We start from the raw sequence: 15,931 nt of genomic DNA, 5'->3' as shown, positions 1-15,931 counted from the left end.
CTTAACAGAGCAACACTAATTCTGCTAAAATTGAGGCAAGAACAAACATCAAATTTATGGTGAATCTTGAGTGTAAGAATGGTGAAATCATAGGGACTTTTCAAAGGTTTATGGGGACAATGCCCCAAAGAAATCAACAGTTTACAGAAGGATAACTTGTTTTAAGAAGAGATGAAATAATGTTAAAGAGGAAGCCTTCAAGAGCAGGCCATTTACATCAACTTTCAAGGAAAAAAAAATCATCTTGTCCATGTCCTAATTAAAGAAGATCTGTGATTAATAGCAGAAGCAATAGCCAGCGCCATCCACATCTCAGTTGGTTCACCTTACACAATTTTGACTGAAAAAGTTAGTTAAGCAAATTTTTCATTCAGTAGATGTCAAGATCATTATGCCTAGATTGGCTGCAGACAAGAGCACAGCTTTCAACAGAAATTTTAACAAGTGAGGTCATCAAGATCCTCAAGCATGTCTTTGAAGAATTGTAATGGGAGAGGCAACATGGCTTTACCAGAATGAAAGACAAAGCAATGGTGACCAAGGTCTAATCAAAGGAGTGGAATAGTCAAGAGCAAAAGTCATGGCAACATTTCTTTGTGACATGCAAGGCATTTTGCTTCATGACTTTTCAGAGGGCCAAAGAATAATGTCTGCTTATTCTGGGAGTGGCTTTTAGGAAATTAGCTAATGTGTTAGAAAAACACTTCAGAGAGATTCCCCAGAGAGCCCCTCTCCATACAATGATGCTGCTGCTCTTTACTCTCACTGACCAAGGGTAATTTTGTGAGAGTTTTGATGGGAAATCACTAGGCTTTTACCTTATACTCCTGATTTGGCTCCTTCTAACTTCTGTTTCCTTATCTTAAAATCTATAAAGGGCACCCATATTTTTTTCAGTTAATAATGTGGAAAAGACTACATTAACATGGTTAAATTCCAAAGACCTCAGTTCTTTAAGTATGAACTAAGTAGCTGGAATTATTGCTACAAAAATGTCTTGTAAGGATGGATCCAACTTGATGGATCTTATGTTGAGAAATAAAGTTATATTTTTTATTTTTATCTTTTAATTCCATTTTTTTGCAAACTTTTTGAAGGCCTCATGTTTATCTTTCAAATACCTAAATTTTAATGATTAAGACTCTAAGAGCTTTTTCTTTAAGTTTATCTCTTTGTCCTTTTGAACTCTTTTTCTATTTTTTTCTGTTTACCTCTCAAAAAAATGAGTGACAACATTGAGGACTTCAGGCATAATTATTCTCATACTTTCCCAAGGGGCTGTTTCTTTGAATGGAAAATGATGTTGGGGAAAAATGTGATCATCAGCAATGCATAGTAGTTTGCTCCACCTAATTATTCAAGATAAAAAGAATAAGAGTCCTCTTAAAAAAAGAAAAAGCATGTGTTTTTGTATTTCTCATTTAATTTTGCCTACATTTAAGCAACTTTTTGTGCACAAAGAATTTAATTGTACTTGCTACGTTGTTTAAATTTTAATGACATTTTCCCATTTGTTTGATTTTTTTTTATTGTTAGGGATTCATTGAGGGTACAATAAGCCAGGTTACACTGATTGCATTTCGTAGGTAAAGTCCTTCCTGCAATCCTGTGTTGCCCCCAAAAGATGTGGCACACACCAGGCCCTACACCCCTCCCTCCTTCCCTCTCTCTACTCTTCCTTTCCCACCCCTCCCTCCTTCTTTCTCTCTCTGCTCTCCCCTTCCCCCACCCCCACTGTGACCTTAATTGTCATTAATTGTCCTCATATCAAAATTGAGTACATAGGATTCATGCTTCTCCATTCTCGTGATGCTTTACTAAGAATAATGTCTTCCGCTTCCATCCAGGTTAATACAAAGGATATAAAGTCTCCATTTTTTTTAATGGCTGAATAGTATTCCATGGTATACCTATACCACAGCTTGTTAATCCATTCCTGGGTTGGTGGACATTTAGGCTGTTTCCACATTTTGGCGATTGTAAATTGAGCTGAAATAAACAATCTAGTACAAGTGTCCTTATGATAAAAGGATTTTTTTCCTTCTGGGTAGATGCCCAGTAATGGGATTGCAGGATCAAATGGGAGGTCTAGCTTGAGTGCTTTGAGGTTTCTCCATACTTCCTTCCAAAAAGGTTGTACTAGTTTTCAGTCCCACCAGCAGTGTAAAAGTGTTCCCTTCTCTCCACATCCACACCAGCATCTGCAGTTTTGAGATTTGTGATGTGGACCATTCTCACTGGGGTTAGATGGTATCTCAGGGTGGTTTAGATTTGCATTTCTCTAGTAGATAGGGATGATGAACATTTTTTAATATGTTTGTTAGCCATTCGTCTGTCTTCTTTAGAGAAGGTTCTATTCATGTCTCTGGCCCATTGATATATGGGATTGTTGGCTTTTTTCATATGTCTTAATTTGAATTCTCTATAGATCCTAGTTATCAAGCTTTTTTCTGATTCAAAATATGCAAATATTCTCTCCCATTGTGTAGGTTGTCTCTTTGCTTTGGTTGCTGTCTCCTTAGCTGTACAGAAGCTTTTCAGTTTAATGAAGTCCCATTTGTTTATTTTTGTTGTTGTTGCAATTGCCATGGCAGTCTTCTTCATGAATTCTTTCCCAGGCCAATGTCTTCCAGTGTTTTTCCTATGCTTTCTTTGAGGATTTTTATTGTTTCATGCCTTAAATTTAAGTCCTTTATCCATCTTGAATCAATTTTTGTGAGTGGGGAAAGGTGTGGATCCAGTTTCAGTCTTTTACATGTGGATATCCAGTTCTCCCAACACCATTTATTGAATAGGGAGTTTTTCCCCCAAGGTATGTTCTTGTTTGGTTTATCAAAGATTAGGTGGTTGTAAGATAGATTCCTTTCCTGGTTTTCTATTTGATTCCAAGTGTCTATGTCTCTGTTTTTGTTCCAGTACCATGCTTTCATGACTACTATGGCTTTGGAGTACAGCCTAAAATCTGGTATGGTGATGCCCTAAGCTTTATTTTTGTTACTAAGAACTGCCTTAGCTATTCAGGGTTTTTTCTGGTTCCATACAAAATGCAGAATCATTTTTTCCAAATCTTGAAAGTACGATGTTGGTATTTTAATAAGAATGGCATTTAATAAGTAGATTGCTTTGGGAAGAATAGACATTTTAACAATGTTGATTCTTCCCATCCATGAGCATGGTATGTTCTTCCATTTACTAAAGTCCTCTACTATTACCTTTCTAAGGATTTTATAATTTTCTTTATAGAGGTCCTTCACCTCCTTCTTTAGGTGTATTCCTAGCTATTTCATTTTCTTTGAAACCATGGTGAAGGGAGTTGTGTCTTTAATTAGCTTCTCATCTGTTATTGGCATATACAAAGGCTACTAACTTGTGGACATCGATTTTATATCCTGAAACATCACTGTATTTTTTTGATGACTTCCAAGAGTCTTGTGGTTGAGTCTTTGGGATTCTCTAAGTATAAGATCATGTCATCAGCAAAGTGGGAGAGTTTGACCTCCTCTGCTCCCATTTGGATTCCCTTTATTTCCTTGTCTTGCTTAATTGTGTTGGCTAGAACTTCCAGCACTATGTTGAATAGTGAAGGTGACAGAGGACAACCTTGTCTGGTTCCAGTTCTAAGAGGAAAAGCTTTCAGTTTTACTCCATTCAGTAAAATTAGCTGTGGGATTGTCATAGATAGCTTCAATCAGTTTCGGAAATGTGCCACCTATGCCTATACTCTTCAGTGTTCTAATTAGAAAAGGATGCTGAATTTTATTGAATGCTTTTTCTGCATCTATTGAGATGATCATATGATCTTTATTTTTGCCTCTGTTAATATGGTGGATAATGTTTTTGGACTTGCATATGTTAAACCAGCCTTGCATCCCTGGGATGAAACCTACTTGATAATGATGTATGATTATTTTGATGATAAACTGTAATGTATTGGCTAGGATTTTGTTGAGAATTTTTGCATCCATATTCATGAGTGAAATTGGTTTGAAATTCTCCTTTTTAGATGGGTCTTTTCCTGGTTTTGGTATCGGGGTGATGTTTGCTTTGTAGAACGTGTTGGGGAAGATTCCTTCCTCCTCAATTTTTTGGAATAATTTCTGCAGTACAGGAATAAGCTCTTCCTTAAACATTTGATAGAATTCTGGTGTGAAGCCATCTGGACCAGGGCATTTTTTTGTTGGAAGCTTTTTAATTGTTTCTTTAATCTCGGTGCTTGAAATTGGTCTGTTCAGGAGCTTTATTTCTTCCTGGCTAAGTCTAGGGAGAGGGTGTGATTCCATATATTGATCCATTTCCTTCACATTGTCAAATATCTGGGCATAGAGTTTCTGGTTCATAGAGTTTTCAGAGATGATCTCTTGTATCTCTGTGGGATCAGTTATTTCCCCTTTATCATTTCTGATTGAGGTTACTAGAGATTTTACATTTGTATTTCTAGTTAGTCTGTCCAGTGGTTTATCTATTTTATTTATTTTTTCAAAAAGCAACTCCTTGTTTCATTAATTTTCTGAATGATTCTTTTGTTTTCAATTTAATTGATCTCTCATTTGATTTTGGATATTTCTTTTCTTCTGCTGGGTTTAGGCTTAGATTGTTCTTCTTTTTCCAATTCCATAATATGGCTTGTGAGTTTGTTTATGCACTACTCTCTTTCTGTTTTCCAAATTTCGGCATCTAAAGTGATAAATTTTCCTCTCAAAACTGCTTTTGCAGTATCCCACAGGTTTTGGTAGCTTCTGTCTTCATTGTTGTTATGCTCAAGGAAGTTAATGATTTCCTGTTTTATTTCTTCCTGCACCCATCTTTCGTTCAACTGAAGGTTGTTTTATTTCCATGCCTTTGTGTGGGGTTGAACGTTTTTGTTATAGAGTTCCACCTTTAATGCCTTATGGTCTGAGAAGATAGGAGGTAAAATTTCAATTCTTTTTATACTGTTGATATTTGTTTTGTGTCCCAGGATATGATCAATTTTGGAGAGTGTTCCATGGGGTGATGAGAAGAATGTATATTCTTTATCTTTGGGATGCAGTGTTCTATATGTGTCTATCAAGCACAGTTTTTCTAGGGTCTCATTTAAATCTCTTATATCTCTGTTTAATTACTGTTTAGACGATCTGTCCAGCTCTGTAAGAGGAGTGTTAAAGTCCCCTGTTTTATAGCATTATCAGATATATGTTGCTCAGACTGAGTAAGGTCTGGTTCAAGAATCTGGGAGCATTTAAATTGGGTGCATAAATATTTAGAATTGAAACGTTTTCTTGTTGTATTTTTCCTTGACCAATATAAAGTGACTATCTTTGTCTTTTTTGACTTTAGTTGCTTTAAATCCACATGTATCTGACAATAAGATTGCAACTCCTCTTTTCTTCTGAATTCCATTTGCCTGAAAAATTGTCTTCCAACCCTTGACTCAGAGTTTTAATTTGTCTTTTGAAGCCAGGTGTGTTTCCTGCAGATAGCAAATGGATGGCTTGTGTTTTTTAATTTAGTCAGTCAATCTGTGTCTCTTCAGTTGGGAATTCAAGCCATCAACATTTATTGAGATAATTAATAAGTGTGGTAGTATTCTATTCATTTTATTTTGTGAAATTCCACTGCTTAGTTTTATATTTTGCATCAGTGTGGAAGTTAGGTTCTGTCCTTTAATTTCCGAGTTCTTACTTTGCTGCTGATCCATTGTGATGGTCAGTGTGTAGAACAGGTTAAAGTAGTTCTTGTGGAGCTGGTCTTGTTGTGGCAAATTTCCTCAATGTTTGTATATTCGTAAATGATTTGATTTCTCCATCAATTTTAAAGCTTAGCTTAGCAGGATATAGGATTCTGGGCTAAAAATTGTTCCTTTTTTAGTAGATTAAAGGTAGATGACCATTGACTTCTTCCTTGGAAAGTTTCATTAGAGAAGTCTGCAGTCACCCTGATGGATTTGCCCCTGTAGGTCAAGTGGTGCTTACTCCTGGCAGCTTGCAGAATCTTTTCTTTTGTCTTGACTTGGGACAGGTTCATCACAATGTGTCTTGGAAAAGCTCCGTTAGAGTTGAGGCGACCTGTGGTCCGATATCCCTCTAAAAGGAGTGTGTCTGAATCTTTGGTGATATTTGGGAAATTTTCTTTTATAATATTCTCTAGTATGGCTTCCTTTCCTCTGGGGCATTTTTTTTCCTCTTCTGGGATTCCTCTAACTTGTACGTTGGAGCACTTCATAAAGTCCTATAATTCTGTCAGTGAACGTTCTGCTTTCTCTCTCTTCTTTTCTGCCTCTTTAACTATCTGAGTTATCTCAAGAACTTTGTCCCCTACCTCCGAAATTCTTTCTTTTGCATGGTCTAACCTGTTGCTGATACTTTCCATTGTGTCTTTAAGTTCCCTAATGGACTGCTCCAGTTCCTTCATCTCTGCTATATCATTCCTATATTCTTCATATCGTTCATCTATTTGATTCTGTTTTTGGATTTCTTTTTGGTTATTTTCCACTTTATTAGCAGTTTCCTTTATTGTTTCCATCATTTTCTTCATTGTTTTCATCATGTGTATTCTAAATTCCCTGTCATTCCTAACATTTCTTTATAGGCAGAATCCTCTGCAGTTGCTACCTCATGGTCCCTTGGCAGGGTTGCTCTGGACTGGTTCTTCATGTTGCCAGGAGTTTTCTGCTGATTCTTCCTCATGAGTGATTTCTTTTATCTGTTTCCTTGCCCTAATTTTCCTTTCACTTCCTCTTGCTCTTTAAGTTCCCATGCCTGTGGACTAGGGTTTCAGTGAGTCCCAATCCATGTCACTGTGGGATCCCTGTGGTGGGTGAGGACCCAGTTGTGGTGCTGGCTGTGGTGCAGCATGGCTCGGCTCTGTTGTGTGTGGCTCCATGCCCGTGCTCCAGCAGCACTGGCTGGGCCCTCATTTGTTTAAATTTTAATTTTGCCTCCCAAATTTTAGACTTTTCCTATGTGAGATGCCATGGAGAACATGAACATAATCTTCCTGCTGCATTCTTTTTTCTGATTATTATGAATGGCATCTACCCTGTCATCAAGAAGAAAAACCTAGTTCTCCTTGACTTCTCCCTTTTACCACACAAGGACTCTTACCCTCACAGTCAAGGCCTTACAGATTTTATTCTTAAATATGTCTTTAATTTGTTCTTTTTTGTTTTTATCCTCTGCCATTGCTTTAAGTATTCATCATTCAGTTAACTGAACTATTATTGTCTAATATGTGATCATTTTATGAAAATCAGAAATTATAAGCAAGCAAAATGAAGAACTGAAATTTAGTATAATTTTATCTTTTATTATTATTTTTGTTTTTGTCCCAAATGAGTCAATACTATTTAAAAATTTTTTGTTTTGTTTTTTGTAGAGATGGGGTCTTGCTATGTTGCTCAGCTGGTTATGAACTCCTGACCTCAAGTGATCTTCCTGCTATAATCTCCAAAATTTCTGAGATGACAGGCATGAGCCACAGTGCTTGGCCCATGCTATTTTTCTTTCTTTCTTTGTTTTTCTTTTTTTTTTTTTTTTGTCTATGCAGTATTATACAGATGCTCCTCAATTTACAATGAAGTTATTTCCCAATATATTCATCTTAAGTTGAAAATATATTTAATAATTTTAACCTACTGAACATCATATAGTAGTTTAGCCTAGCCTATTTTAAATGTTCTTAGAATATTTACCTATATTTGCCTATACTTGGGCAAAATCACCCAATACAAAAACCTATTTTATAAAAAAAAGTGAATATCTCACAGTATTTATTGAATACTGTATCAGAAGTGCAAAACAAAATGATACATATGGGTACTCAAAATGTGATTCTGAATGCATATTGTTTTTGAATCACCATGAAGTTGAAAAATCCTAAGTTAAACCATTGTAATATAGGGACTATCTATGTGGCTTTTTCTATTAATATACATACTTCTACAATGTAATTTTAAAATCTACTCATTTGATTCTATGGATATGATTCCTTATAGTGCTTTATTTCTCTTGGTTTAGTCCTTGGGACCCTAGCGAGTGAGAATTAATTATCACATTTCACTTTGAACATTTAGTAATATCTTTAATTTAGGTTACCTGATATTATCAAAGCACTAAGTCATTAGAAAGATAAGAAGAATATACTGGAGGTACAGATTGGCTGTTCGGTATAAGCAGAAACAAAGACATTGAAGTTCATTAGGAAAGCATTAGAGGAGGTAGTGATGATAACAAAAGCCTGAAGCATAAAAGGAGGATACACAATAGCTGATAGTAGAGGACAAAAGCCATCAATTCATTTATTCTCCCATCCATTCCCCTTTGTGTGCATTGTCATGCATCACCCTGGATCCATGTTCAGAGGCATTCTTCCAGTGTCACCTGCACCATCATGTGGGTCTGTTACCAAAGCTACTTTTCTCATATCCCCTCTTTTTGGAATAGCCTACAAAGAAAAGGAGGAATTTAGCACAATTCCTAATTATTCTGTCACCTAAATTCATCTGGGCTTCAGCTAAACCAATATATTTAAATGATACCATGAAAGATACTGTATATTCATAGACTTAAATTTGCTTATTATCTACATAGAGCTATTAAACAAATGTACTTGACACAATCAGATAATTCTCCAAAACTCAGTATCAATTTCATGGTGCACAATATAAGAATAAAAAGTAACTTCGAAGAGATTAAGAATTAAAAAAGAAAAGTTTGTGTGTGGTGGTTTGATTCATATGCTGGAATTCACATCCAACATTTAAAATCCCTACGTAATAAAGTTTGTTTGTTTGTTTATGAGATAGAGTCTCAATCTGTTGCCCAGGCTAAAGGACAGTGGTATTATCCTAGCTTACAGAAATCTCTAACTCCGAAGCTCAAATGATCCTCCTATTTCAGCCTCTCAAGTTGCTGAAACTACACACATAAGCCACCATGCCCAACTAATTCTTCTATTGTTAGTAGTGACAGGTTTCCTTCTTGCTCAGGCTAGTCTCAAAACTCCTGAGCTCAAGCAGTCTTCCTGCCTCGGCCTCTCAAAGTGCTAAGTTTACAGACATAAGCTACTGATCCTGGCCAATAAAATCATTTTAAATAGGTATAGTGAAGACTTCTTTTGTAAACTAAAGATAAAAATAAAATGTCTTGAAAGAGAGAGAGGACACTGATTTTATATCCTGAGACATTACTGTATTTTTTGGTCACTTTCAGGAGTCTTGTGGTTGGGTCTTTGGGGTTCTCTAAGTATAAGATCATATTGTCAGCAAAGAACAAGAGTTTTACCTCCACTGCTCCTATTTGGATGCCCTTTATTTCCTTCTCTTGCCTGATTGCATTGGCAAGAACTTCCAGCACTATGTTGAATAATAGTGGCAATAGAGGAAGGACATCCTTGTCTTGTTCCATTCTAAGTGGAAAAGCTTTCAGTTTTACTCCATTCAGTATGATATTAGCTATTGGTTAGTCATAGATAGCTTCAATGCCTGTATTCTTAACTGCTCTTATTAGAAAAGGGTGCATAATTTTATCAAATGCTTGTTCTGTATCTGTTGAAAGGATCATATGGTCTTTGTTTTTCCTTCTGTTGGTATGGTGAATTATATTTATGGATTTGCATATGTTAAACCAGCCTTGCATTCCTGGGGCAAAGCCTACTTGATCAGAATGTATACATTTTTTAATGTGTAGCTGTAATTTGGCTAGGATTTTATCGAGAATTTTTGTATCTATATTCATTAGTGAATTGGACTGAAGTTCTCCTTTTTAGTTGATTCTTTTCCTGATTTTGATATCAGGGTGATGTTTGCTTCATAGAATGTGTTGGGGAAGATTTCTTCCTCCTCATTTTTTTGAATTAATTTCTGCAGTATAGTTATGAACTCTTCCTTGGAGGTTTGATAGAATTCTGGTGTGAAGCCATCTGGACCAGGGCTTTATTTTGTTGGGAGATTTTTAGTTGTTTCTTTAATCTCAGTTCTTGAAATTCATCCTTTCAAGAGATCTGTTTCTTCTTTATTAAGTCTAGGGAGAGGGTGCAAGTCCAGATATTGATCCATTTCCTCCACATTGTCAAATTTCTGGGCATAGAGTGTTTTGTAGTACTCAGAGATGATTTCTTGTATCTCTCTGTCATCTGTTGTTATTTCCCCTTTATAGTTTCTGATTGAGGTTATTGGAGATTTTACTTTTCTGTTTCTGGTTAATCTGTCCAAGTTTTATTGATTTTATAAGTTTCTGTACAACTAAGGAGACAACAACCAAAGCAAACAGACAAACTTCAGAATGAGGAAAGATAGTTGCATATTATGAATTGGACAAAGGCTTGATAACTAGGATCTACAGAGAACTCAAATTAATCAACAACAACAACAACAAAAAGCTAACAATCCCATAGTTCACTGGGCAAGAGACATGAATAGAACCTTCTCTAAGGAAGACAGACGAATAGCTAACAAACATGAAGAAATGCTCATCATCCCAAATCATCAGAGAAGTACAAATTGAAATAACCCTGAAATATCACCAAACCCCAGTAAGATTAACCCACATAACAAAGTCCCAAAACTACTGATGCCTGTGTGGATCTGGAGAGAGGGAAACACTCTTACACTGTTGTGGAACTGTAAAGTAATACAACCTTTTTGGAAAGAAGTATGGAGAAGCCTCAAAGATCTCAATTGAGATCTCTCATTTGACTCCACAATTTCACTACTAGGTATCTACCCAGAAGAAAAAAAAAATCATTTTATTGTAAAACAATTTGTGCTAGGTTTTTTATTGAAGCTCAATTTACAGTCTTCAAGATGTAGAAACAACCTAAATGCCTATCAACTCAGGAATAGATTAACAAACTGTGGTACATGCACACCATGGAATACTATTCAGCCATAAAAAGATAGTGACTTCACTTCTTCTATAATATCCTGGATGGAGTTGAAACACATTCTTCTTAGTAAAGTATCACAAGAATGGAAAAGCAATTATCCAATGTACTCAATACTAATACAAAGCCAGTAGATAATCTGATGCATGCCCATGTAGGAGAAAAATTCATTTCAGTTTAAGTTGGTGGGAGGAGTAGTGAAGGAAGTAGAAGTGGAGGGATTAGGGAGCTCTCACTGAATGGGCATGGAGTGGAGGTATGTGGGACATAACTACAAGAGAGACTCTATCTAATCAAAATCAAATATTTTGACTTGTTTGGTTGTACCCTTGCATTAACCTGAAATAAATGTACTTAAAAAAAAAAAAGAGGAGAGAGAAAGAGAGAAACAATACTTGCAGGGGATAAGCAATGCAAATGACAGTGGGTTTCTCATCAGAAAAGACATGACATAACATTATTCAAGAGGTGAAAGCAAAGAATTGTCCACCCAAAGTCTGTATCCATTGCAAATAGTCTTCAGGAATGAAGAGGAAATCAAGACATTCACTTGTGGAGGAAATCTGAGAAATTGTCACCACCAGACCTACCCTAATGGCTCAAGAAAATTCTTTACCTTTTTATAATTTTTTGTTGTTGTTGTTGCAGTTTTTGGTCAGGGCTGGGTTTGAACCCACCACCTCTGGCATATGGGGCTGGTGCTCTACTCTTTTGAGCCACAAGCACCGCCTTACCTGTTTATAATTCTTGCAACATTCTGCAAAGCTGTACTTATACAAAACAGAAATGCTTTTCTTAAAAAGTAAAGAAAAAGAACTAATAAAAATGAGTTGAGAACATTGAGAATAATCCTGTGATCATGGTTACAATAATTTGTAAGAAAAGTGAATAAAATCAAATGGAGTAAAATTGTAGAAGTACTTGCAACCCACTAGTGAAGTTCTGAGGTAGAAAAATAAGAACCAGACTAAGTTCTTGAATAAGTAAGTGTTCATGGAACAGACACCAGGTAGTTACATGCAGGGTAAATTTTTTCAGAGGAAAATTAGACTATATTAATGTAACTGTCATGTGGTCTGATGGTAGGCTAGCAGTGATAGACAAAATTTTTAAAACAAAATAAAGAGTGAATTAATCAGAAAATTTGAATGTTTTCAAACACTAAGCTAGCATGGTGTTAGAATCAGTTATGGTTGTGATTTGTTAGTCTATTAGACTGCAATAACAAAATACCTTGCACTGAGTAATTTATAAGCAATGGAAACCTGTTTCTCACATTCTGTAAGGTAGGAAGTCTCAGATCAAGGAGCCAACAGATTTAGAGTCTGGTGAAGACTTGCTTTCTCCTTCAAAGATGGTGTCTTCTTCCCACATACTCACATGGTGAAAAAGGGGCAAGGCAGCTCCCTTCAACCTCTTTTATAAGGGCACTAATTCCATTCACAAGTGCAATTCCCTCATTACTTATCACCTCCCCAAATGGCGATGCTATTACATTGGGTATTTATTAGGTTCGAACATGTGGAATTGGGGGCGAGCACTGACATTTATTCCACAAGAAGTGGCAAGGCCAAAAGAAAAAGTAGAATCAGTTTCCAAGTATCCATGAATAGTGTGTGTTTAGGGTTTTTTTTAAGCAGACAGTGTTCCTTTTAATATAAAATTATTATAACTATTGGTTTTTTTTTTTTTTTTTTTTTTGGCCGGGGCTGGGTTTGAACCCACCACCTCCGGCATATGGGCCCGGCACCCTACCCCTTGAGCCACAGGCGCCGCCCCAACTATTGGTTTTATAGTCTACAAACTTCATATTCCTCCTGCAGGAAATAGATGTAATTAAAGGCAAGAAGGCCCATAATTTAAAATCCTTAATAGAAATTCTAAGTAGTCATTTAAAATTTAAAAATCTGCTTTAGACAAAACAATATTTTATAGTTTACTTTCTGAGTAGTGACATGCTAGAGTTAAGTTGCTTTTAAAGTTAAGAATTGTTTTATGACATTAATTAATTTTCCTGAGTTCTATATAGTGGAATTTTGAGTGAATTGATAGTGAGTAAGGCTTTTGGTTGTACTGAAATAACTACTTTATAATTATGTAATAGTCAGCTACATTTATGATGGGTTAGAAATGTGCACTAATGAGATAAGAGTCATGGCTTCAGTTACCATTTGTGGATCAATTTTTAGAATTGTTCTTTGACTATACCTTATCTCTGAAAACATCTGGAAATATATTATGCTGTTCATAAGGATTATTGGGCAAAATGAATATATAGGAATCAGTAGAAATCCAGAATCTCATGAAGTATTTCAGTGATGCCATCTTTTCATATAAAGAATAGTATTAGTTTATCAGCCTCTAGTATACTGATCTAATAACATAACTTCATATTTCAAGATTAGTACTTGCCAGAAATCAGTGAGGCTTCCCTGTGACTTTTAAGTTTCAAATTTTCTTATGTGTAGGTCCTTCACAGATCTGATGAAGAGATGTCTCAATTCACTGACATGTGCTTAGCTATGTTTCTGACTGCTAAGCCCAATTTCAGGGACACAATTCAAACAATTGCTTAGCAGTAGGCTATGTTTTTTCCCATTAACACAAGCACTTTACTTAAGTAGACAAAATATAGAAAACATGATTGTGCGAAAATGAGGATAATTATAGTAGAGTTTTAAGTAGACATTTCTATTTAAAATCTTCTTATCTAATCTAATATTTGTTACTAATGTATATTTTGCATCTTAGATTATTCATATCATTAAGAATGATTATATCAAGAACATCATCATTATCCTTTGTAAAATTTATAATCTCATGAGACAATATTAAAATGATTTATGAACAAAGAAGGGTATACATTTAAAATTTAAAAGCTATCACCTGAGTGCTATTAATATATGCCTCATAGAAGAAAGACCTTTGAAAGATTTTTGTAAGCATGGTAACACTTGTAATTATGCATGCAAGGATAGAATCAGTCTAAGCAACTATAAATTTAAATAATACACAAAACTGGTATCCTTTCTGACCCTCAACTATTATGTTCTCATACTTTTTAATACTCATCTGACTTTGAAATCATGATATGATTAGAGTTCAAAGCATAAAGACATTTTATTTTTATCTTAAGCCATTAAAATATTAATATAATGATATAGCTTTTCAGCTGCAATTGTTGAAAAGCATATGTTGTTCCTCTTTGCTTTCATAATTTTCACATGTTGAACACTGATTTTTTTTTTAAAGAATTATATACTCAAAATGTATGTGGATGTGAAATAGAGTTCATTTAATTAATATAGGGAAAGGACCTGAATATAACATGGCACAATTTTGAACAGTTACTGAAGCTTACATCTATGTGGAAGAACAGATAAGTGACTGTACGGATGCATTTGTTTTCAATGAAAAACTCCTCTGGGTTGTTTATTAATTATAATACATCTGCTTACATCCAAAACAAGGGTAATGCATGGGAAGGTTGTGGCACTCTCAAACCAGCCTAGAAAAGAATCATTTTGTTGCTTCTAATCCAGACAGGTCAAGTTTACCTTTGATCTGGTTGCCTTGAATAGATACCATAAGTTGCAAAGTGTATAAGCCATATAGTGTGTTCTGGTTTTTATAAGGGGCATGAGCTGTGCCCTGTTTCTAGTCTTGGCATTCACTAGTTCTTTCCTCTGTTGTGTGAGAAGAATGATAGTAAGCTACTATAGCATAATTAGTGATACTTTTCTGTCTGTTTTGAAGTTATTTAGAAAAGTCTGAAATAATCCTGAGAGGATCTAAAGATTACAGATGATTCTTTTTCCGTTTTACATTGAATAGGTTCTTTGCTAAGCTATTAAAATTTAATTTAAGTTTGGAGCATTGTTATGAATACTAAAACAGTATGCATTCTGAATTGGATCCTCTTAGAAAGTAACTGTGAAGAAGTTCAGATGACTTTTATCTACTAGTCTGTGATTTAAAAATGTATTGTCACGTATTATCCTTGACCTTTATATCCCAATTATTCTCTTGTTTATTACAGCTTTAGTAGAATTACTTGAAAAATTTGTACTTCATCTCACAGAAAGCCCTTCTGAGTGCTGCTTCCCCTCAGTGGAATATACAGGTACATTTTAAACATTTTTGGAGTCTGAAAAATATTCTGTGTGTAAACAGATAATATTTTAAGGTGATACATAATTAAAAAACAAATATGCACAATATTCCCATTATAAAAACCTTTTACTTGGTGGTATATATATTGCAGATATCTTTTATCTCTTTTTCCTTGCAAATGCCTGCATTTTCTTGTATCTCTGGGACTCATTCTTGAGCTCTTTTTTCCTGTGTATCCACTAAAAGTTGTTTTTCCTTAATGTATTGTCTTCAACTTTCTGATTTTAACCTTATCCTCTAAGTGATCTCATCTCATACTGTCTTACCTACTTATCAGATATTGATGACTTCAGGATTTACATCGTCCACTCAATGATCAACTGTAACCTTCATTCTCACATTTCCTTCTGTCTAATAGGTAAATGTCACCTGCATATGCCACAGATCCCCTCAAATTAGTATTCAACATTAGAGACACACACCTATCTGAGCCAATGTGACAAGTATACTAGAATATTCCATAGCATATGCCAAAAGGGCCTAATCTCAACTCTGGCCCCTCCCACTGGTGCCAAGAAACTATTTTAAATGTGTAGGAACTTGCTAAGTAATGCTACTCTCTGAGCTGAAACTGGGCTCTCCTGCCTCCCCTCACAGAAGATCACAGGGGGCCCAGTCTTGGCCCTAGCACCTCCTTGTATAGTTAGGAAACTATCCAGTCTGTGCAAGAACCTACTAGGAGACATGTGCCTGTCTCAACCAGCTTAATAGGCACATGAGGTTACACATGAGGTTACATCCTATAGCAGATCCTAGGGTCCAGTCTCAGCTATTGCAGTTGAGGAACTTCCTAGCTTATGCAAGGACCTACTGAATGATGCACACCTGTCTGAGCCAATCGAGACAGGTCCACCTACCCTGTTTCCCTGAAAATAAGACAGTGTCTTATTTTAAGGTG

The 15,931-nt window shown here is 35.6% G+C and overlaps 1 protein-coding gene across 1 annotated transcript in view; it reads left to right on the top strand.

Moving 5' to 3' along the window:
* Positions 1-15,931, top strand: part of TBC1D32 (TBC1 domain family member 32) — a 270,218-nt gene that overhangs the window by 199,789 nt on the left and 54,498 nt on the right. Inside the window, exon 27 of the mRNA XM_053592345.1 lies at positions 14,900-14,983. Coding sequence (XP_053448320.1) covers positions 14,900-14,983 — 84 coding nt within the window. The remainder of the gene's footprint in view (positions 1-14,899; positions 14,984-15,931) is intronic.

This window comes from Nycticebus coucang, chromosome 5 (assembly GCF_027406575.1).
Source record: "Nycticebus coucang isolate mNycCou1 chromosome 5, mNycCou1.pri, whole genome shotgun sequence".
NCBI classification, from domain to species: Eukaryota; Metazoa; Chordata; class Mammalia; order Primates; family Lorisidae; genus Nycticebus; species Nycticebus coucang.
The sequence above is the reverse complement of the archived record's forward strand: the minus strand, read 5'-3'. Positions and strand labels throughout refer to the sequence as shown.